The sequence below is a fragment of the Peromyscus californicus genome, unplaced genomic scaffold, assembly GCF_007827085.1.
Source record: "Peromyscus californicus insignis strain IS unplaced genomic scaffold, ASM782708v3 Scaffold_3__1_contigs__length_106647218, whole genome shotgun sequence".
In the NCBI taxonomy this organism is placed as follows: domain Eukaryota; kingdom Metazoa; phylum Chordata; class Mammalia; order Rodentia; family Cricetidae; genus Peromyscus; species Peromyscus californicus.
In genome coordinates, this window is record NW_026294551.1 from 37,201,872 (window position 1) to 37,223,504 (window position 21,633).

Sequence of the window (21,633 nt, forward strand, 5' to 3'; positions counted from 1 at the left end):
AAAAGATTTTAATGAAGTGTAATGAGTCATGCAGATATCCGAGGACAAAGCATTATCCAGGTAAAATGAAGTAAGCTAAGTACAATGATTTGGGTAGTCAAGCTAGAGTCATGTGATGGGATGACTATACAGCTTTAAGCAGGAGAGTAAACTACCTTTCCACAAGAGAATAAAACCTAAAGTGAATTTTCAGAGACTGTGTGGCATACAGTCAGAGCTTTCTCAGGATAAGCACTGAAAAAAATATCAAGTGTAAGGCTGCAGTTCTGTTTCTAGAGTAAGTGACAGCAACAGATGTTCTTTATGTTCTAGAACTTCATAAAATTGTGGACACGATGGAGGCGGGGACGGTCTCAGGGCGAGGATGGAGTGGAACTATGGCCGGAACCACACTGGTCTTGAGCTGGCACTTTATTGGCTTGCTGCACCATTGTTATCTGGTTATGGGTATGCTTGGAATTTCCCACAGGAATGGGAGGAGGAGGAGGAAGTGGGGTGGAGGAGGAGCCTCTCTGTTCTCATCTGCTTTACACAGGAAGTAGTAAATATTCCAAATATACAACACAGAAATGAACTCTTTGTATATGTGAAACAGTGACAATAAATAAGTCTCCTTTAAACAGCCAGAAGGAAAAAAGAAGACAAGAAAAGGAAACCAGGAATTTAAACGATGGACTCCTCCATGGAGATTCAGAATGGCCTTCTGCTCACTGGGTTCCTAATTAAGATGCTCTGGCAGTACCAGAAGACGGAACAATTAAAGGCAGGAGAACTATCTTCCATATTAATTGAACAGCCTTCCTTTCTCCCCTATATTTATTGATGTTTTAAACTGTCTCCAATCCTAGTAGGTAGAGTTGTCTATATTCACCGTCTCGGAGGGAAATGACATACCAGGTCACAGGGAAGACTATGTGCAAACTTTCAGTCTAGTAGGGTGAAAATAAAACCAAAAAGGGCATCTGATTGGAGCAAACTCTACACACTTTCCAGTCACTCCTTAGAATTAGAAGTGAACAATCCTGCTGAGTGACAGGCACCGAACGTGGCAGTGAGAGGACAGGATCTCAACTACTCTGTTAAAGCTGCATCGTCCTGAATAGAGTTCAGGAAGGGCAGAGCATCTGGTACATGTGCTATAGTAGCAGGCAAAGTACAGAGGACCACAAGACAGGAACAGAGACAAAAATGGAAGCGAGGGCGGCCTGTGTCCATCAATAACCAATAACCTCATCAGGAACTAGGTCATGTACTTGGTACCAATGAGAAAAAAATGTCCCCAAATATATTATGTCAGATTATTTTACACAAAATTTAGATGCAACATTAGAAAGATATCAATGATTTTCTCATAATTCTAATAATGTAGGCATAAACTATAATTCAACTATTTAATTGTATTTATTTATTGTTTTTGGTTTCTCGAGACAGGGTTCATCTGAGTATCCCTCACTGTCCTGAAACTCACTCTGTATAAAAGGTTGGCCTCAAACTCAGAGATCTATGGGCCTCTGTCACCTGAGAGCTGGGATTAAAGCCAGGCGCCACCACTGCTCTGCGAAGAACTATTTTAATTTTGAAAGGAGAGTTTTCATTTAATTAATTTTTATATGTAGTTGTGTACCTGAGTGTATGTATGTGAGCTCCATGCATGCAAGAGCATGCCGAGGTGAGAGGAGGGTTACAGATCCCTTGGAACTAGAGCTACAGGGAAATATGAGATGCTATGTAGGTGCTGGGAACCGAACCCAGGTCTTCTGCAAGGCAGGAAGCATTCTTAAGGGTTACAGATCCCTTGGAACTAGAGCTACAGGGAAATATGAGATGCTATGTAGGTGCTGGGAACCGAACCCAGGTCTTCTGCAAGGCAGGAAGCATTCTTAACCACCAGGTCATTTCTACAGCCCTCCAAATGAGAATATTCTTGATTCTAATTAAATAAAGTTGTATATCTTGCAAACAAACCCAAGCTGAAAGAAACAAGATACATACCAGCTACCTAAAGAAAAATTGTTAGCATTTGTACAACATCAGCCTTTTTATATTTGAGATTTACTTATTTTATGTGTATGAATATTTTTGCCTGTATGTCTGTATGTGTACCATACATGTGCCTGGTACCCACAGAGGTGAGAAGACTCAGATTCCCTGAAATCCCAGTTAAGGTTGTGAGACACCACATGATGCTGTTAACCCTAAGGTGTAGCTTGAGTTTTCCTGCCTGGCCCACAGTCAGGACAAATCTCTCTCACCTGCCAGTCCCACAGCCACTCAGACCCAACCAAGTAAACACAGAGACTTGTATTGGTTACAAACTGTATGGCCGTGGCAGGCTTCTTGCTAACTGTTCTTACAGCTTAAATTAATCCATTTCTATAAATCTATGCCTTGCCACATGGCTCGTGGCTTACCGGCACCTTCACATGCTGTTTGTCATCGTGGAGGCTGGCAGTGTCTCTCTGACTCAGCCTTCCACTTCCCAGCTTTATTCTCCTCTTTGCCCCACCTACACTTCCTGCCTAGCTAATGGCCAATCAGTGTTTTATTTATTGACTAATTAGCAACACATTTTCCATACAGAACATCCCACAGCACTTCCCCCTTTTTTTTTTCAAAAAGGAAGGTTTTAACCTTAACAAAGTAAAATTACATATAATTTGGGAATTTGGGCATAGCTTCTCTTACTACTTCCTGCTGGAGGGGGGCGCTGTATCTTATGGGGATACAAAGAAAATTTTAGAATTATAGAATAGTCCATGAGGGTGTATCATCTGAGCCAGCTGCTTTCAAATCATTCTGGATGTTGGATCATCTGGGCCATGGTGTCATCTGGGCCATGGTGTCATCGGAGACCTTTCAGGGGGTCTTGGCTGGTCAAACCTGATGTATCTTAATCTTGAACAAATCCATAGCCTCTTGCTTTCTGTGGGAACAAAAGCAGAGTCTCCTTTCCAAAGTAACATATCCTTATATTCAAATTTTGAAGTCAAGGTACCTTTAAAATACACATTTTGGCATAACTCAACAGCTTTTACAATCAAATGTTTTTCTGCAGTTACAAGTCCCAAAGACAACACAATGCAGATTCTCTGTGTAATATCCATTTTTACGTGGCTTATATTTTATACTACCTTTACTGTCTCTTTAAAGACTTTATTTTTTAAAACTATGTATTTGTTTCTATAACTCTACATATCATCTTTTTTGTCTCTTTCAAGCCTACGCATCTTTTACACACATTGTAAACTATTACATCTGAATCTGTCTTATTGTGAATCTATTGCTTTAAACTGCAGCAGCTGTGGCTGCTGGCTCCACCCACCTCAGCTTCCCAACGTGGCGTTTTCCACCAGCTCTGGGAGCTATCGTGGGTCTCTATGCTTTTATCCAAGCAGCGTATAGCCCAGAAACCTCTTTGTTTTGTACCTGCAAAGTCTAAATCCACCACGCAGCTTAATGTGCCACTTGCAGAGGACTCATTCCCGCCATACTGCAGGTCGAGCGCACATGCTAGGAACCCACCAGTAGCTCAAACTGGCAGCTGCCGCTCATTTGAGAGAGATAATTAGGAAGCTGTTTTTAGCTCCGTTTTAGAATCTTTTCTCAGGTTTTAGGTGGAAACTCTTGCCACCACGTTGGACGCCATTTGTAGCTTGAGTTTTCCTGCCTGGCCCACAGTCAGGACAAATCTCTCTCACCTGCCAGTCCCACAGCCACTCAGACCCAACCAAGTAAACACAGAGACTTGTATTGGTTACAAACTGTATGGCCGTGGCAGGCTTCTTGCTAACTGTTCTTACAGCTTAAATTAATCCATTTCTATAAATCTATGCCTTGCCACATGGCTCGTGGCTTACCGGCACCTTCACATGCTGTTTCTCATCATGGCGGCTGGCAGTGTCCCTCTGACTCAGCCTTCTACTTCCCAGCTTTATTCTCCTCTTTGCCCCACCTACACTTCCTGCCTAGCCAATGGCCAATCAGTGTTTTATTTATTGACTAATTAGCAACACATTTTCCATACAGAACATCCCACAGCACTAAGGCACCTCTCCAGACTTTGCCAGTTGGTTGTTTGTTTCAGCTCTTTTTAGGTAATTGACAGAACTGCCAGAGTAAAGGAGAAGGAAGGTCAAGATGTAAAGCTCACCATTTGTAGCTACCTTTGCTACAGGAATTTACAGTGCGCCATATCAACTACATGCAAAAGAAGCACAGTCGATTTACTTTAGAATAGCACTTGAAAAATACTGTCTCCACACGCAGACATTTGATAAACAGAGAACACCAGGAACAGGATGAACAGACCGTTATACCATACGGTAACTGAATCAGAATGTTTACAGCCTGTGTTCTCAGGGAAGCAGATATGCAGAGAGTGAGTAAACAACAGCTTAAAAACAACAACAACAAAACCCCACCTAGTGTATTTTGCTATCAGAGAGTGATACATGAGTGTACATATGCAAGCTTATAGGTATACATTTATATTTCACGTGTCACAGGGCAAATAAAATAAAACACATTTGTCAAGTGCTGATTTCTGCAAAATACTTCTTTCAATCTCAGCCCAGAGTGCTTCCACACTGATAGAACAAAGTAAGTAAAATCATGAAGAGAAAAATGAAATTGTTTGATAACCATGACCCTAAGTCCAACACCCACATAAAATTTCTCAGTAGTCAAAGAATATGTTCTGAGTTCTATGAAAACTTGGAAGAATCTTGGTTTTGATTTCTGAGGTGTCTTCTGTAGCCAACTATATATAGCAAGATCAGCATGCACAGAATTTTTTTTTTTTTATTATCTAAAGAAAACTGAAAACACTACCTTCCACGCTGTTAACTCTGTCCATGAAGTATCAGGCTCTACTAGTCATCATTACTAACCAACAGTCACCCACGTGACATTCCAACCTCCACCTCTGAGTTCCGCTAAATCCCTCCTTCACATGTATGATGTAGTCCGGTTCTAAAAGCAAGTCATTACTACCCCAGGGGGATGCAAATTCCCTGCCACACACCTATTGACCAAAAGAAAATAATCCTTCGATTTCATAGAATCAAAAGGTTTGAAAACTGCCCGAAGAAAGAACTAAATCTCAATAACTTAAGTTCTTCATCAACAAACCTACTCTGTGCCAAGGAAGATGCAGGGAAGTTTTAGCATTACCATGAGTGTTCTCTATATGAGAGCAGGAGAATGGGTCCTCTTAGTGCACTGGGTGTGTTTTTCAAGTATTCAGGAGAAAGTTGGACATCTTAAAAGAAATTAAAGGGGCATAGGTATTGCTTCAAGATGAAAAAAAAAAAGTATGGTTGTATCCAGAACTAGTGCAATTAAATAAATGAAAGATTTGCAATGTGTAGAAAAGTTGAAAGGTCAAGAACACATGGGTCACAAAATGGACAATAAAGCAAAGAGTAACCCATAAGAAAATAATGCAATGAGTAGCTCTAGCTTGTGACATCCCTGAAAGGAAATTCTGTTTTGTTCAGTTCAGGTCTTTCTGGTATTTTTGTTTGTCCGTTTTGTGTGTGTATGTGGCAACAATAAGAAAACATCTAAAGTGTGGCTCCAGAAGCTTAGAAAACAGAGCTGCTCAACCATAGCAGTGATAGATGCCCAAGTCCAGCTCCCAACTTTCACGGATAGTAAAAGGCTTTTCAATGTCCTACAACTAATTGTAACAAGACTGAGATCCAGGAGGGTGCTGATCAAATTCAACCATGCTCACCTACACTGCCCTCACTCTCCAGGTCAAAGAGCACTAGCTACTTTAAAGCTATGTTGAAGACCTGAATGGAATTTAAATCCACTTAAGAACACACTGAGAAATCTGTAATCCACACCGTAGGGGTCCAATGCACTCTTCGGAGGATCAGGCTGGTGACTGAACTTTTTGAGGAATACCGAATACTCTTGAGACTCAGGAGCAGAGTGCTTTCTTTCCGTACCCCACAGAAAATGACGAAAAGCAGCCTCACTGAAGTGAGGACCTGAGAAGCCAGTAAAGTGCCAACAGTTTTTAGTCCTCTAGGTTATTTCAGGGAACAATGTGTCTTTTTCTAGCTACAGAGAACTTTTTGAATTCAATGACATCATGCTGCCCTGAATGAAACAGCTCCCGCTCCAGGTTCACCCAAAGGCCAACGGTGATAAACTCCCATTCAAGGACAAACGTTCACATATATTTGGTTCTTATTAAAAGCAGCATTTCTGGAGCGAGCATACAATATGACAGCTCTCCAAACAGAATTCTGCTTCTGATGAGGAAGAAAGCATTTGGGACCTCAGGGAGAACCGGAGGGCAAATGCAGTTTCTTACTGTAGAAATGAAAACCCGCCCTTGAGAGCCAAGTCTCCAGAACAAACAACCAAACAGCAAAATGTACAAAAAAGTTCCCAATGAGCCAACCATCCCCAGGAGGGAAAACACAAGAGCCAGCCAATCTGTGTCAACAGTAGTAACCAGACATCACACACTTAGACAAATTATCATTTTATACCTATCAGAGGGACAGAAATTTGTTACTTTTCAAAGACCAGGGAAAAAAAGGAAAAAGTCACCAGCGGGGGGAAAAAAAAATCACACACCAGAAATATCCAAAGGAATGGTAAGTATTAGAACCCAGGCTGTTGAGACACTGGAAGGGGGCGCCAAGGAGAGCGCTGAATTTGATGGAGGCACTCCTCACTGCGGACCTCTGTATTAGCAGGCATGCTTCCAACAGCCCAACAGCAGTGAAACAGTACATCCAGGAACAAGCTTCTCCCACGTTTATATTAAATGGATCAATGATCTTCCCTGCACCCTGGCCCTGGGGTACCATAGATGTTCACTAATTAATTATTAAAGTTTTCTAGCGTTCACTCATTGCACATCTCTGGTTTCACTTTCCTTTTCTTCCACATTCCCAGAAGAACAGTCACCAGCAATATATAATTAGAAGAATGACATGTCCTTATTGTCTATAAGAGAATACATTTCCCTGAATAGCCTTCAACTCCGGGTACATCTTATCCCTCTCTCTCCACTGTTTCCTCTTCCAGATTCCTAAAGTCTCCTTCCATCGCATGACTAAAGGACCTTTCATTTGTTATTCTTGTTGCCCTAGAGGTCATTTTACATTGTGTGTCTGGACAAGTGATATCTGGAGGCAGCCTGGCAGGGCTCACAATTTCGTTTTACTACTCAGCATGACCGTAAAGATCTCATAAAACGAAGAAAACAATAGAGCCTAATGGACTGGTATTCTTGGCCAGATCAGCAACTCCGCTGAGCAAAATTTCCAAACCCTCCCAATGTGCAACTTGGAATTGAATAAACAAGAGTATGACAATGTCTTCAGGACACCTGCAACTAAAGTCCCAACTAGAAGGATGTCCACAGTGCCAACTTAATATGTGCATCTGCAACTCCCTCAACAGCCAACTTCAGCAAAGGCACACTAATTCAACAGAGATAACTAGGAAGTAAGTCCACCCTGACTGCAGTAACTATACAGTCTTGCTTAGAGCTTGTGGAGCCTAAACAGCAACCCAAGACTGCATCCTCGTGCTCATCTGCAAGCAGCACGAAGTCAGTGACACACCACTTACTTTCTGGGAGGTGGTGAGGATGGTTAGGGGACAGGAAGGACTTTTCCTTAAACAGGCTTTGGTACATGTGAAATGGTGCAGACCACGTACCTATACAGAAGTAGGTATTTAGTACGGAGCTGTGGACTAAGAACTACAATGAATAGGGTCAGTCGAGCGAGGCCAGCCAAGGACAGGAACTGAAGAGCAATCAAATGCACAGCGAGGGATGACTGACATGCTTATAATGTATGGCACTTTTATAATCGTTGAATGTAGAATAAAGAATTGATTATTGCTGAAAGAAATGCATCTACAATGCAAGTGTGCAAGTTAAACTGATTGGTTGTGCGGCTGCTACTTGGTGTAGGAAACCAAGTGACTCGTGGCGTCTTCAGTCATGTGACCCACTCATCTGATTAGGAGCAACAGGTTTTTCTAAGAGAAGGTGCTCTTCTCCTTTTGTTTGTGCAACTGTCTACATCCATATCTACTTATTAATATTTCTGCATTTACAAAAGTATCACATATAAAACCAACTTTACTCACTGTTCAAACGTGGGATAGTGAAGAGTTTTCAGCTGAGAGGAATGGTTACGTCTTGGAGCTAGAAGCACTCAGGCCTAAATTTTATGAAGAATCATGAGCTGCATTTGGGCCTGGAGCCACTGACCTGTGATCTCAGCTACATGGGAGGCTGAGGCAGGAGGACTGCAAGTTCAAAGTCATCGTGGTCTACAGAGTGAGTTGCCTGGGCAAAACAATGAGACTCAACTTCCTAAAAAGCGACAGAAGAGGGACGAGTGGGACGGCTCAACGGGTAAAGGAGTTTCCTGCCAAGCCTACGGTCTGATCCCACTGCTGAGACTTACGGTGGAGAGAAGTGACTCTAGCAAGTTTCCTCAGACCTCCAGGAACATGCCACAGCATGGGTACAGGCACAGCACCACCATGGGGTGTGGGCAGGACATGGGTCGGGGACAGGGAGAGGAGGAATGGTAAGAAGTGGCCTAGGGATGTAGCTCAGCAGGAAAGCTTTGGCCTCGCATGTGCAAAGATCTGCATTCAATCCCTAGTACATGGGGATTGTACTAGAGAAAGGAGGGGACAGGCAAAGGAAGAGAGAGAGGTGAGAAGAGAGAGACACAGGCTGACCAGGAGTAAAATCCACTAACAGTGTAGCAGCCGCGCAACCAATCAGTTTAACTTGCACACTTGCATTGTAGATGCACTTCTTTCAGCAATAATCAATTCTTTATTCTACATTCAATGATTATAAAAGTGCCATCCATTATAAGAGAATAAAATGAGAAAGGGTGTACTTTGAATTGATGTAAACTTATAGGACCACCCATTTGGCTCTTTAATAATCAGACATCAAGATTTTGCTACAAAAAACAAACTCTTGGGATAACCCAGCACTTGCCTGGAAACTCAGTGGCCTGGGGCTGATCACCAGCACTACAAAACACAGCCACAAAAACCAACAATACAAAACAGAGCAGGGGGCAACAAACTGAAAAAGAAGAGGGCGGGAAGCATTTATAAAAGCAAGAATCATTTGCACAGAATTAATGCAGCTTCTTCTATGCTTTACTTGTTTATTGCCTAATACTATTCGAGGAAAGTCTAGATCATTATACAGCAGGAAGAACTAAACAGACATTTTCTCTTGCCTAAGCAAAAGAGGCAAAGTTGTCTTGGCATGAAGAGAGAAACGCTTTTAGACCTGGAAGACACCAATATTTTCAGCCCATACATAGGAATGCATTTCTGAATCCTAAATAATCATTAAGTCTATACTACGTGTTCCCTTTAAGTCCAGACAAATGAGTTAAGAACACAGAAGCTCTCTCTGAAAGCAGGAGAACATTTTCTAAGACTTGGTCCTCTACTGTCACACAATGGCAGCCCCTGGAGCTCTCCAAACCTCTGCATCCACCACATCTGCAGTTCTAAATTTATCGTCAATGCATAGTGAAGTGCTCACAGGAAAAGGCACAGAGAAAGCCTTTCCTCTCCCACTGTGTGCACATGCACACACAAAACTTTCCCTGGGAAACAGAAACAAGGCAGGTAACAGATCCACACAACAATTTACTATATTTTGTATATGCTTGACCATTTCTATAATTAGTTTTCCAATCTTTATTTTTACGGGATGTTGGGAATTAAACCCAGGGCTTTGTGCATGCCAGAAACTAAGATGTATCCCTATTCCTAAAACTTTTCAAAAGTGTTTCAGATTTTTGAAAAGAACCTAGCTAATCCCTTCTCATGTGAAGACCAATCATCACCTTGACGCTTTTCTTGGCTACAGAATGAGCTATATGGACTAGCCTAGGTTATTCAGGGAGCCACAGTTCAAATAAATCAGAATGGCATCCTCTTTGTGTGCCTTTGATGCCTCTGTGGGAAGAGCCCCTATGCTCCGATGCCCAAGCCCGCGTGGCCTGACGTCTGGCTTCTGTCCTCTGACAACCTTCTTTTCCCCTCCTCCTCCATCCCTCCTTTCCTGGTCTTTCCTTTATGTTCTCTGTCTCTCCTACATTTCTTTTTTCCTTCAGGGAACTTGAATTTTGGCTGAATATTAAGATATTAGCAAAATATGAATTTTTTCATTGTAAACTTCAAAAAAAATACGGAATGAAAATGAAAGCCATTTCAATCTCCCTCATTCGATGAAATGATTGCAAAAATAATCACATAGAATCAAATGCTCTTCTGACACTTCAGAAGTCTAATGTTAAGAGTCTACTCATTTTAGGATAAAGCTTCTGAGTCTTAAGGCAAACATCCACAGAACATTCTAGAAATTAGCCTTTCGGTACGAATGGAAAACAAAACTCCTCACAAGTTACTAGGAGAAATGAAGGGGATCAAGGCATAAAGACAGAAGAGGAACACTGAATTTGCATTTTAGATAAGAATTGATAAATAAAATAGTTTTTGCTTAGTACTTCGGAAAATGCACAGTATAGTAGAGATCTGAGAAGATGAGAGCTGACACAGATACGTTCTTTGCGCTGCTGCTGCATTACCACAGAGTGCTGCTCGCTGCCACACTTGGCTCTGTCTTTTATAAAGTCCTGGGAACTGTCAGAGCCAAGGACTTCAAAAGGAAGCAGGGATACACGGTTGACCACCGTGGCTTCTAACAGTAGCTACCATTACATCTCTTGTCCTATGGAAGCTACAAGATGAAGTGTTTTAAGGGAGTAATCTCACTTATCTAACAATCCTACAACAGAGGGCTCATTAATTTCCAGTTTTAAAAGGAGGCAAGAATATAGCAAAGTTTTTAATCATTACTATCATTATCATTATTTTGGCATTATTAGGGGATGGAACCCAGGGTTTCCCTTCTGCTAAAAGTTCTACTGCTGCTTTATAAACACTGGCAAGCCCCCTAACACTAGTATTCCTAGGGATAAAGGAAAGTATGACTCTACTGTTTAAAAGGTGTTACCTTTGAGCCAACTATTTTACACTAAGACATCATTAGTTAGATATCAACATTTCCCATTAGAACATAAAGGTAGAGAGTAATGAGACGGTTGGTCTCAGCCACAGAGGCTGACTGAAATCCTCTCCAGTGCCTGCGGGACTAGGTCCTTCACCGGGTAAGGTCCTGACTTACTTAAAGGTTTGTCTAACTTCATGTGTATGGTTGTTCTGCCCGAACGTATGTATGTGGACCATGTGAGTGCCTGCAGATGACTGTGAGCCGCCACGTGGGTGCTGAGAAAAGAACACAGGTCCTCTATAAGAACAATAAATGCTCTGAACTGCAGACCCAGTGCTCTAGCCTCCTAGGTTCTGAATTTCTGTTTCAGGACAAGTTCAAGAATCTTGGGCAGAGATCATGTAAGTTCTTACAGTTGCAAAGGGGTTTTCATTGCTTAATTATAAAGATGAGAAACCCGAGGCACAGAAACTACTAACTCAAGGAACCATTTCTGAAAACAGGACTACCTCTTTCCAAATTTCCCACTCCCAAACAAAAGGCCCTCCCCTCTGTGCCGAGTTACACAAGAGTGGAGACAAATTCAGAGCAAGCACAACTGAGCATGCATCCAAGAGCTGAGCTACACGGTCCTCTTGGTATTTTCAGGAGTACCAGAAAAAAATTACCGTGCCATCAGTCAGAATAGTTTCACACAGCAGGAAAATGTTAAGTCATTTACAGGAGAGCAGCTCCATAAACGGCAAAGAGGTGTGGATGCATATGGAAGACACACTGCTGGGAGGGGAGATCTTTGCTGTAGCAAGAGCCACAGTTATATGATTACATTCCCCATAGTTGAGAGCAGCTATAATTAATGGATTTCCCTCCTCCTCTTAATGCAGCCATTTGTCATTCAAAAACAGAATGCCCAATCAATTCTGATGTATTAGTAAGCAGTTTGTCAAACAGTGCTATAATCCAGTTAATATATTAATTCTTGTCATGGAGAGAATGCTAACAACTATCAGGTTTTCTGTGACTGGTTTGGAGAGAAAAAAACCTGTGCCTTGGGTTCATGGTCATGCTTAAGCCATAATCACTCTTCTCTCTCCTTCTTACCCTTGTCTGGAGATGAAACCATTAGCTATGCAATGCTTTCCTGGCAGCTGCTCTAACTTCACAGCACAAGAGAAACCTGGAGCTTTCCAAACTCCTCAGTGGGAGAGAGGGTCACTAGTTGCTGGGGCAAAAGTCTATATTTTAAGAGTCAATAATCAATAACCAATAATCTCAAGAGCAATCATGAGTCTATGGTGGCTAATGGCTCAATCCATTGACTGTATCTAAGACAGTGTATATTTCTCTATCAGTCAATGCAAAATCAGAGTTGGAAATAAACCACTTCAATAAAACAAAAATTTTTGAATTAGAATGAGAAAGAATAGACACAGAATACTGTTCACATCCCTCACATTAGGCTCCCACTGGCCCATTTCAGAATCAGCGAAGAGCAAGGGGAAAGCTGGCCAGACTGACTTGGCACAAGGCTGTGTATTTGCGTAAAAACCTTCGGTGTAAACTAGTCCTCTGAACTATAAGACATCCCATTGTTTTATGACGGCTGAGAAAGGTGCCCTATGTGACAGAAAAGCACACTGAATATTTTTCTATGACCCAGAGGGCAGAGGTCACTTATTATAAATGGATAATGAGACCTAATGCAGTGCTCTGAGGATGGACAAAGAAAAGGTCTATCCATAGCCCCTGGTGGATTGCTTGTCCAGGCTTTTATTTCCTCTGCACACTTAATGGAGTCAAACAATTGACAGAAATTCTATAGAGAAGGCTGAAACTGAGAGAAATGGCTGTATTCTAACTCTGACAGACACATACAAATAGTGATCCTGAAATGGCGCCAGAGCGCCTGCTCCCACTAACAGAGCAGACGGCTGCAGCATTCCCCTAAATTCCCATTTAGTCATTTATTAGCAATTAACCTCACTGATGGAAGCGACGGCACGTCAAACCGGGAGCCTTCCAACATCAACCCATTACGTCACTGCAGGTAAGCCAGGCCCTGCCAGTAGAGTCCAGCCCCACATTTTTGGAGAAAATGGTGAACAGGTATTGCTGGTACCCTCTATTTCTAGCCTCCTACGCACCTATGGCAGCAGGATCTATTTAAAAATCGTAAATGCAACCGGAACAGAGTAAATGACATCAGATGCACAGATCTTAATAGCCTACAGACTTCTGTACAATATTTTTTTATCATAATCAATGTCTGTACCAGTTAAATCTGCTAATTCACTGTAATAAATATTAATATCATCAATGGAAAAAAGTCTACTCCGAACTATATTTGGAAAAATAGCAGGTCATCAAACACTCCAATATGACAGTGAGCTTCTGTAAGAAAACACATGGAATTCTGTAACATTGACAGATACTAAGAGGTTAGATGATTCTTTTTATAGACACCTTCCGTTTATTTCATTTCAGTTCCATAAAAAAAGCAATGACAGGAACGTGATCTGCATATACAAAAATTATTCTGATAATCTAGGTAAAGACCTGGAAATAAATGAAAGCAGGTATGCTAAGTCTAGGGGTTGATATAATCCAAACTTTCAAATCTACATAGTTCACAGCAACTATTTCATACCATTTTTAGAATGGGAATCAATGATTTCACAAGGTTCATCCAAGCTATAGAACACACATATAGTCCAAATGAAGCCCTAGAGGTCTCAAACTTTAGTTTCTTACAGAAAAACACCATTTCATGGAAATAATCTCTCTAGGGAATGGCATATGCCAACTGAAAAAGTTTCAATGGGAAATATTCAAATGTAATACACTATTGAGTGGATCTGGACAGGGCAGCACGACACACCCTATGGTCAACAATGGACTGTAAATACTCTCTAAATAAGTCCTACATTACAAGTTTCCTCTACAAGAGAAAAACATTTCAGTCTTCCTTTTCCACCTCTCCCAGTGCTGGGCAAATATTTATAATGGACAATGCAAGGAAACATTGCTGAGTGCCTCCACCATCCTTGGTACATACCACAACAGCAATGCAATCCAGGATGTCAAACTAATAGAACACGACATTGAGAGAGAGCAGCTCAGAAAAAAAGTGCTGCATATTTAGCTGCTTTTCCCTGGCACTGACAATGTCAATCACAGACAAGAGTGATGTGAATGCTCTCACAATGTCTGTGTGTGTGTGTGTGTGTGTGTGTGTGTGTGTGTGTGTGTGCGCGCGCGCTCACACACACAGGGAGAATCAACCATTCTGTGTCTGGAGTACCAATGTTCACAAGAGATATAATGCAAAAATAGTGGCATTAAAATTCACCCAAACATGTAAGTTAGAACTGGAATGAAAAACTGTGACGCTTTAAACGCTAAGGATTCTGTGTGCTGGGCCAGCAGAACACAATTTACTGAGGAATAAAGATGCTTAGACTCTAGTGATTCCTGACTTTTTTTTTTTTTAACTTGTATTAAGGTCCAAAGAAGACTAAAGAAAAAGTTACTGTGTCCTTTGGTGTAGTACACAAAGCTCTAATATAAAGGTTAGTTTCAGCTTTGTCAAAGGAATATACTACAATGAAGTGTGTTTGATTTTGAAAGAAAAATATAATATCAAAAATAAATCCCAAATCTCAACAAAAAAAATTATTTTATATTTTTATAAATTTATTTATTTTATTTAGGGAGGTGTGTATGTGTGTGTGTGCTCGTGCACACAACACACACACGCCATGTGCACATATTTTTGGAAGCCAGAACAGGGAGTTTAATCCCCTGGAGCTGGAGTTACAGGCATTTATAAACTTCCTGATGTGGGTCCTGGGAATTGAACTCAGGTCCTCTAGAAGAGCACTAAGTGCTTTTAACCACTGAGTCATCTCTACAGCTCTACAATAATTTCAATAAAAATTTCATCAATAATTTTATGTCCAAAAGAATATATATATATCCTTGACTTTCACCTCTACTGACCTAAACAGCAAGATTACCATCTGCACATTTAATTTCAACATATAAATTCATCATATAATTTTTAAAAATGATTAAAAATGGCAGTCTTCAATGGTTCAACAGAATTACTGACTCTGATGTCATCTCACCCTGCACTGTGACATCTGGAGGAACTATTGGAATGTGATCCTGTCTACCAGGAACACAGAGGCCTCCACTGTCAGGACTCCCCAATGTGGCATTTTCCTGAACAGAAGGAAAAGCTACAAGGATGAGGAACACAGAATGTGGGGGCTTTGCTTGCTTTGTCGTAAAGGTGGGTAGGAGTCATCAGGATTTTCTTTCCTCCGCTGCGGCCTTGCTACAATGTGGAACAGAGTGTTTACGGAGAACAGTGTATCTGTTAGGATGAATGGGGGTCCTGCTGGGCTGCTGCTCTCTTCTCCCTGAGACAGTCTCTTTCCTCTTTCTGTTTACATCATTTTTTGCCTATTACTATATCATTGCCGGAGTTTGTGCAAGTTTGCTACATTTTTTCAATGGCTCCAAAGACAAAAAACAGAAAACAACAACAACCACCACAACCCAAAAAACAAAACTGTAACATTTGTGAAGTGTACAGTAGGACTCCGGAGTTCAATTAAAAATAGTTTTAAAGGATACTTATCAAAGTCTTTGAGTTGGAAAATAAAGGGTTCTGTCCCCATCACTGCTGAGGACCAATCACAGAGCCCAGCACACTGCAGAGAGGTTCTACCACACGTCATGGAAAGCCCCAGGTTCAAAGGTGATTTTAAACTTGGATCAGTAAAACAAAACAAACACCCACAGCACCAGAAATAGTAAATGTGTGTTGCAGGAGGTAAAGTATCTTTCCAAATGGTTTCTGTGAGGGAACTTGCAGACAAGGAGTGTTCCAGAGGGGAAGTAAAGGCACTGTTTAAACCAACACCAGTACTGCCCCTATTGCAATGTATCCCAAATGTCCAAATCCTGCAGCTAGTAGCTTCCGTTACGTAACACACTAGCAGGTCAGTGAGTGTGTGTGTAAAACTTTAAAAGCCAGGTCCATCTGTATCATTCCAATCCATATACAGAGACAACAGAAGCCGAACAGAGGTCCAGTTGGCAAAGGTGCTTAGGCCAAGCCTGCATCTCCCAGGCCTGTATAGATGAAGATCTTGCCTTGTTTAAAAACGATTTACCCAATCCCTTTCTTCTAAGCATCCTGCTGCAAAGCTGCCAGAGGAGTGAGCTTTCTAAAACTGCCATCCAGTGGTGCTGAAGGGAGACTTAGGAGAAGGTAAGGGGTCTACACTGGCCTACTATGTGCAGGGCCCTACGTTCAACACACACACAGCAATTCTGATGGTGTCATCACCATGCATGAAAGCACTTGACGGATGGTTAGCAGCAGCAGTGGTGAGTTTCATTAAACTGGACAGAAGTGTTAGAGGCAGCTAAAGTCAATGGTATCAACCAGCTTATGACTGGTATGAAAAAGGAAGAGATGTAGTATGGTTTTTAACTTTATCTTCTTAGACACTTCAGACTTACATGTCAGCTAATCAGAGCTAACAGGCATCAAAACAACAAAATGGAGCCGGGATCAGCTGATCAGAGCCGTCCTGAAGGCAAGATTCTCCAGAGAAATTTATCCCAGTGTTTCTGACTTGCATTTGTCTCTCCCACTAGACAGTGAGTAGCTTGGGGCTAGAAGCATTAACTGACTGCCCTTTGCACTGTAAGTACCTGACACATAGTAGGCACTTGACAAATATGTGCTGGAAAAAGCCGAGTTCAAACGTACAGGAACAAGACTGCCAACTATTTATTACATATGGCGTTTCATAACTGTTGAATAAAGCCTATAAATTTTTCCTGATTCCAACATAATATGTAACACATTATAAAATGAAATAAAACAGCTCTACAACTATTTTAACTCAAGCTGCATAATTGCTAAGCACAACAACTACCATTAAAAATCTGTCATTGTTGATTTCTAGGAAGTTTCTAAGAGCCTGCAGTACTCAGAGACATCAGGTTCAATTAGGATTCAATATATTCTTCCCAATTGAATTATAATTGTAAAGCATTTTTAATTCTATGAAGACAAACTGGATAATAAATATTAAATTGTCTCTTCATGCTTCCCATATTAAAAATAAAAGTATCTGGCTGGATGAACATCAATATCTACAAATAGCAATAGGACACAAGGAAACCAGCTCAGTTGAGGAGTACTCTGCAAGCATGTGCAAGGTATGATCCCCAGCATCAATCAGAAACAGAAACCCAATGAAGCTAAGCCCATCAAGGAGTCCACAGAAAGCTCCACAACAGGCAGAAGCTGCTATGTGGCGTCCTGTGATGGAGTGCTTCTTTTTATTCCCTTAGGAACAGGTCCCAGGCTCTGTGAAGCTGCTCTCCATAGCCTGCTAGGTCACATGTTCTAGGTAGTTTGCTTTGTTTTGTGGGTTATTGTTTTGTTTTTTTCCCCAAACTTCTGCATAGTTATGGTTCGTGGGAAGGAAAGTGGCAGCTGTTTAAGAACTACGGCCCATGGACTGATAATACGCAAATATGTTTTGAAAGTCTGCAAATCCAGAAATGAACATATGGAAGCAAAATTAGAACAGAACCAAAAGTAAAGCGATGAGAAGTACTTACAGCCAGCGAGCAGGAGCTGGTAATAGTGCACCGCTTCTGCCGCCAGGAGCAGAGGGTGATTCGCATTAAATGGTGGCTGCAGTTCGTTCCACTGAGGCGTTCTAAGGAAACAGCAGAAGAATATTAATATTTAAGCTGCATAGATGGGATGTAAATCACCCACAGACCCTGATAGAGTCTCTCACGACTTCTGAGCATTAAAATGAATGTGTAATCATTAAGATCGATGCTCTTTAACTTGACATACAAGGCCAGGAACTTTACAAACTAAAAAGGTGGCAATGTGCCACACAGATAACAAGGAGCCAAGGTTACCTTATCAGAACTAGACTGTAATCAGCTAGATAAGAAAGACAAAAGAGAGAGAGGAGCAGTATTCAAATGCCAACTACAGAGATGCCATTTTATCTCATTTTTGACCAGTGTTAGACATCTTCAACTCGAAACAAAGTATGTAAAAGTGATCTTTAAAAAAGTAGCTGTGTAAACGGACAACTTACTTTGCATTGAATTAGCTATTTCAACAGTGAGACTGCAGTAAGTTTAATTAGATCTGCTGAATTTTAAATAAGCTTGATAAATCAGATATTGATCAGATCAATCCGGCATAGTGAGTACTAGTAAAGAATGCTGGAGCCATGAGAAAAAAAATCAATAGAATATTTTAAAATGTCAAAAGGAGAGGGGTCATTTTCATATCCATTTTTATCTGTTTCCTTTCATACATGTCGGGTGATTGTTTTTCTCCCTTGCACAATTCACTATATTAAGTGGGTTTTATTCCAGGTTTCACTTCTTCTTCTATGCTAGCTTATAAAAATTCTACTCATTACATGAGTTGAGATGATTCTTAAACACTTCCTGAGTGCCTAACCACTGCATCCTGGAGGATCACTTTAAAGGAGACCTTAGAATCTCTTGGTATTAGTTCCTATTTCCCTTAACAGCATTACTTTCAAGGAGCACATGAGACTGGAATAAGGGAAACACAAGACAAAGAAATGCATACATGAGAAACACAGAACAAGACGTTCAAATGGGCTGGAGAGCTGTCTTGGCCATTAAAGGCTAGGCTCGCAATCAAAAATATAAAAAGTTCAAACAGAGATTGTAATCTCTGATTACATCCCCTGAGACAGTGCAAAATATCATCATGCACAATTCTGCATTTGAATATTTACAGCAACAATATTAGTGACAGCTATAGAGTAAAAATGGCCTCCAGCTAATGAATGGATAGACAAAATGTGGTATGCCTATATAGTAGCTATTAAAAGGAATGAAAGTCTCATACACTGCATTAATACAGACCTTCAAAATATGCTAACTGAAAGAAATCAGACACAAAGGATAACATATTTCATGATTCCATTATTTAGAGACCAGAGTAGGCAAAGGCAGGCAATACAAAGTAGGCTAGTGGGGGTTGGGCAGAGCTGGGGGAAATGGTCCAGGGTTCACTTACCTGGTGAAGGAGAGTGACTGCAGAAGGGTGCACACATGACTGCAGTGCCTACCCTGCACTGCATGTAGACCATGGCCAATGAAAAAGAAACGGACTAAAGTCTTCCCAGACTAAAGAAACCAGACCACAGTGCATAAACCCATTGGTACAAGATTCTGGTGACAAGGGCAAGAAGGGAAATTATATATACAAGTACGTATGACTGTGAGTAGATAAATTTCACAGGCATGTATGTTGAGATTTCACAAAGGGTACATTTGTATTCTTTCATGTGGTGGGGAAGGAGGAAGAGAGGACTACCTAACGAGTGTCCAGCTGGCACGGGGTGACGTCATCATCTCCAGTGGTGTGTCATCACTTATCTTGGGAGCAGTACTGAGCGGCCGGGGCTCAATCATGTGCTCCACTAAGGTCCCGTAGCAACTGATGATGTAAAGAGATTCAACTACAACTTGTTTGGACTGATCTGCAAACAGAGAATCACAACAAGACATGTAATGAGGCAGAGAAAGATCACAGCAGGAGTTTTACATTATTGACCCTGCTGTCTGCACCTGGGCTGCCAGAAGAAAATAGTAAGAGCTCTGACCCATGGCATCTGCACATTCTCTGAAGGTGCTTTGCATAAGCAGATGCCAGTGAACACACCACTACATTTTCAAATATAAATCAATTTGTTTCAAGAATGATATCATTATGTTCAAAACTGTAATACAGCTAAACACTATGTTATAAAATTTTGAATTTCTTATTTATTATCCCACATATTATGGAAAATAAATGACATGAGTAGAACACGGGAGGATTACCTGAAAATGAATAATCTATGTAATAAAGTTGAATTACACTGGCTTGAACATCTGACCTGCATGAAAAACTAAGTGTGGAACGAAGTCATCCTAACAGTTCAACTATGTTTTCCTGGAAGACTTAAATTTATCAGCCCCAGAAACCACTGAAAACCAAAACTAACAAAGAAACCCAACCACACCCAAAATAAAAACAAAAAACACGAATGTGCATAGTCAAACATGAGCCTGTAAAGTCCGTGCTGAAAAGGGATGCAAAGTGAGGATCACTGGGCTCACTGGTCACCAAATAAGCTCCAGGTTCTGGAAGACCCTGACTCAACCAAACAAGGCTGACACCCAACATCCACCTCTGGGGCCTCTACACACATATGTATGCGCGCGCGCGCGCGCGCACACACACACACACACACACACACACACACACACACACACACACACACACACACAGAGCAAACTTAAATATTAACATCTGGATGAAAACAAACAAAAACACAACACTTGTCTGTGCAAGGCCGTCAGCTGAAATAAATACAGCACCCTCCCGACACAGGTTGAGTACAAGTGAGCCAAGGAACAGCCAGAAATTCTCTGTAGCTTTCTCTCAATTTGCCTGTGAACCAGAAACAATAAGAAAAACAAGTAAAGAGCCTCCTCAAAGTAGCTCTTAGTCCATTTCTCAATGGGATTACTGGCTCCTGTGGGAAAGGAAGGCCAGCGATCCACAGAGAAATCAGTGCTGGTATGGATGTAATCAGAGGACTTTATAGGGCATATACACGTACACACGGCCCGGGCAGGCTCGGTGCTGAATCTCATGTTTTACAGTAAGCCGAGGAGGACTTAGGATTGCTTATGAACGCTGTGTGGGTCATCTTATCTCTGTGTCAGACGAATCCATTACAGCTGATTTGAGAGTCTGACCAATGACTAACTAGCCAGTGGGACATAAAGGAGTAGCAAGCAAAGGGGGTAATTAGGACAGAAGGGAGACGCGTCTGAAATGGAGCTTTGCAGAAGGTTTTAATGAGTAACAAAAAGTCCTTCCGATAGCATCATTAAACCAAAGGTACTAACAAAAAAATAAAGATGGGATAAGAAAATGGGAGGCTTGCCTCCTCTACAGTATCCTTCCTAACTGGGAAGGCACCTGCTGTGCTAAGCTCCTATTACAAGGGAGTGGTCACTGAAAGGTGATAGCAAGGGAAATGGCTGGTGTCTGACTGCCAACAGAGAGCATGGAGAAGAGCCATTTTTGCCAAGAACAAAACCAACTGTGGAACTAGCCAGGGGGCAAGCCAGTATGTGACCTAATTGAATCACAATAAAGTATTCAAAACTGTTTACTTGGTATATGAATGTAAACATTCTCTTCTATACAGAGACCACAGGAAAGGTCCTAGGTTCAAGCCTTATAACTGGGAAAAGAAAAAGTATATACATGATAACAAATCACATACTAAGACAATAATTACACAAACAATCTAGGTATTGATCCCGGTGATCAAAGCAGGTTAAAAACACAGCAGCTGGAGCTGGAGAGATGGCTCAGGGGTGAAGAGCAACCCACATGTGGCTCACCAAATTAACTCCAGTTCCAGAGGGTCCAAAGCCCCCTTCCAGCTTCCATGGATCCCATCATACACTTGGTGTACATACAC

At 41.4% G+C, this 21,633-nt stretch overlaps 1 protein-coding gene across 7 annotated transcripts in view; it reads right to left on the minus strand.

Moving 5' to 3' along the window:
- Bcas3 (BCAS3 microtubule associated cell migration factor) overlaps positions 1-21,633 on the minus strand; it is a 506,689-nt gene that overhangs the window by 271,308 nt on the left and 213,748 nt on the right. For all 7 annotated transcript variants that reach the window (XM_052759620.1, XM_052759614.1, XM_052759617.1 and 4 more), the window contains 2 exons: positions 19,464-19,629; positions 17,699-17,799 (listed from right to left, as the gene is read on the minus strand). In XM_052759620.1, the coding sequence (XP_052615580.1) occupies positions 17,699-17,799; positions 19,464-19,629 (267 nt within the window). The remainder of the gene's footprint in view (positions 1-17,698; positions 17,800-19,463; positions 19,630-21,633) is intronic.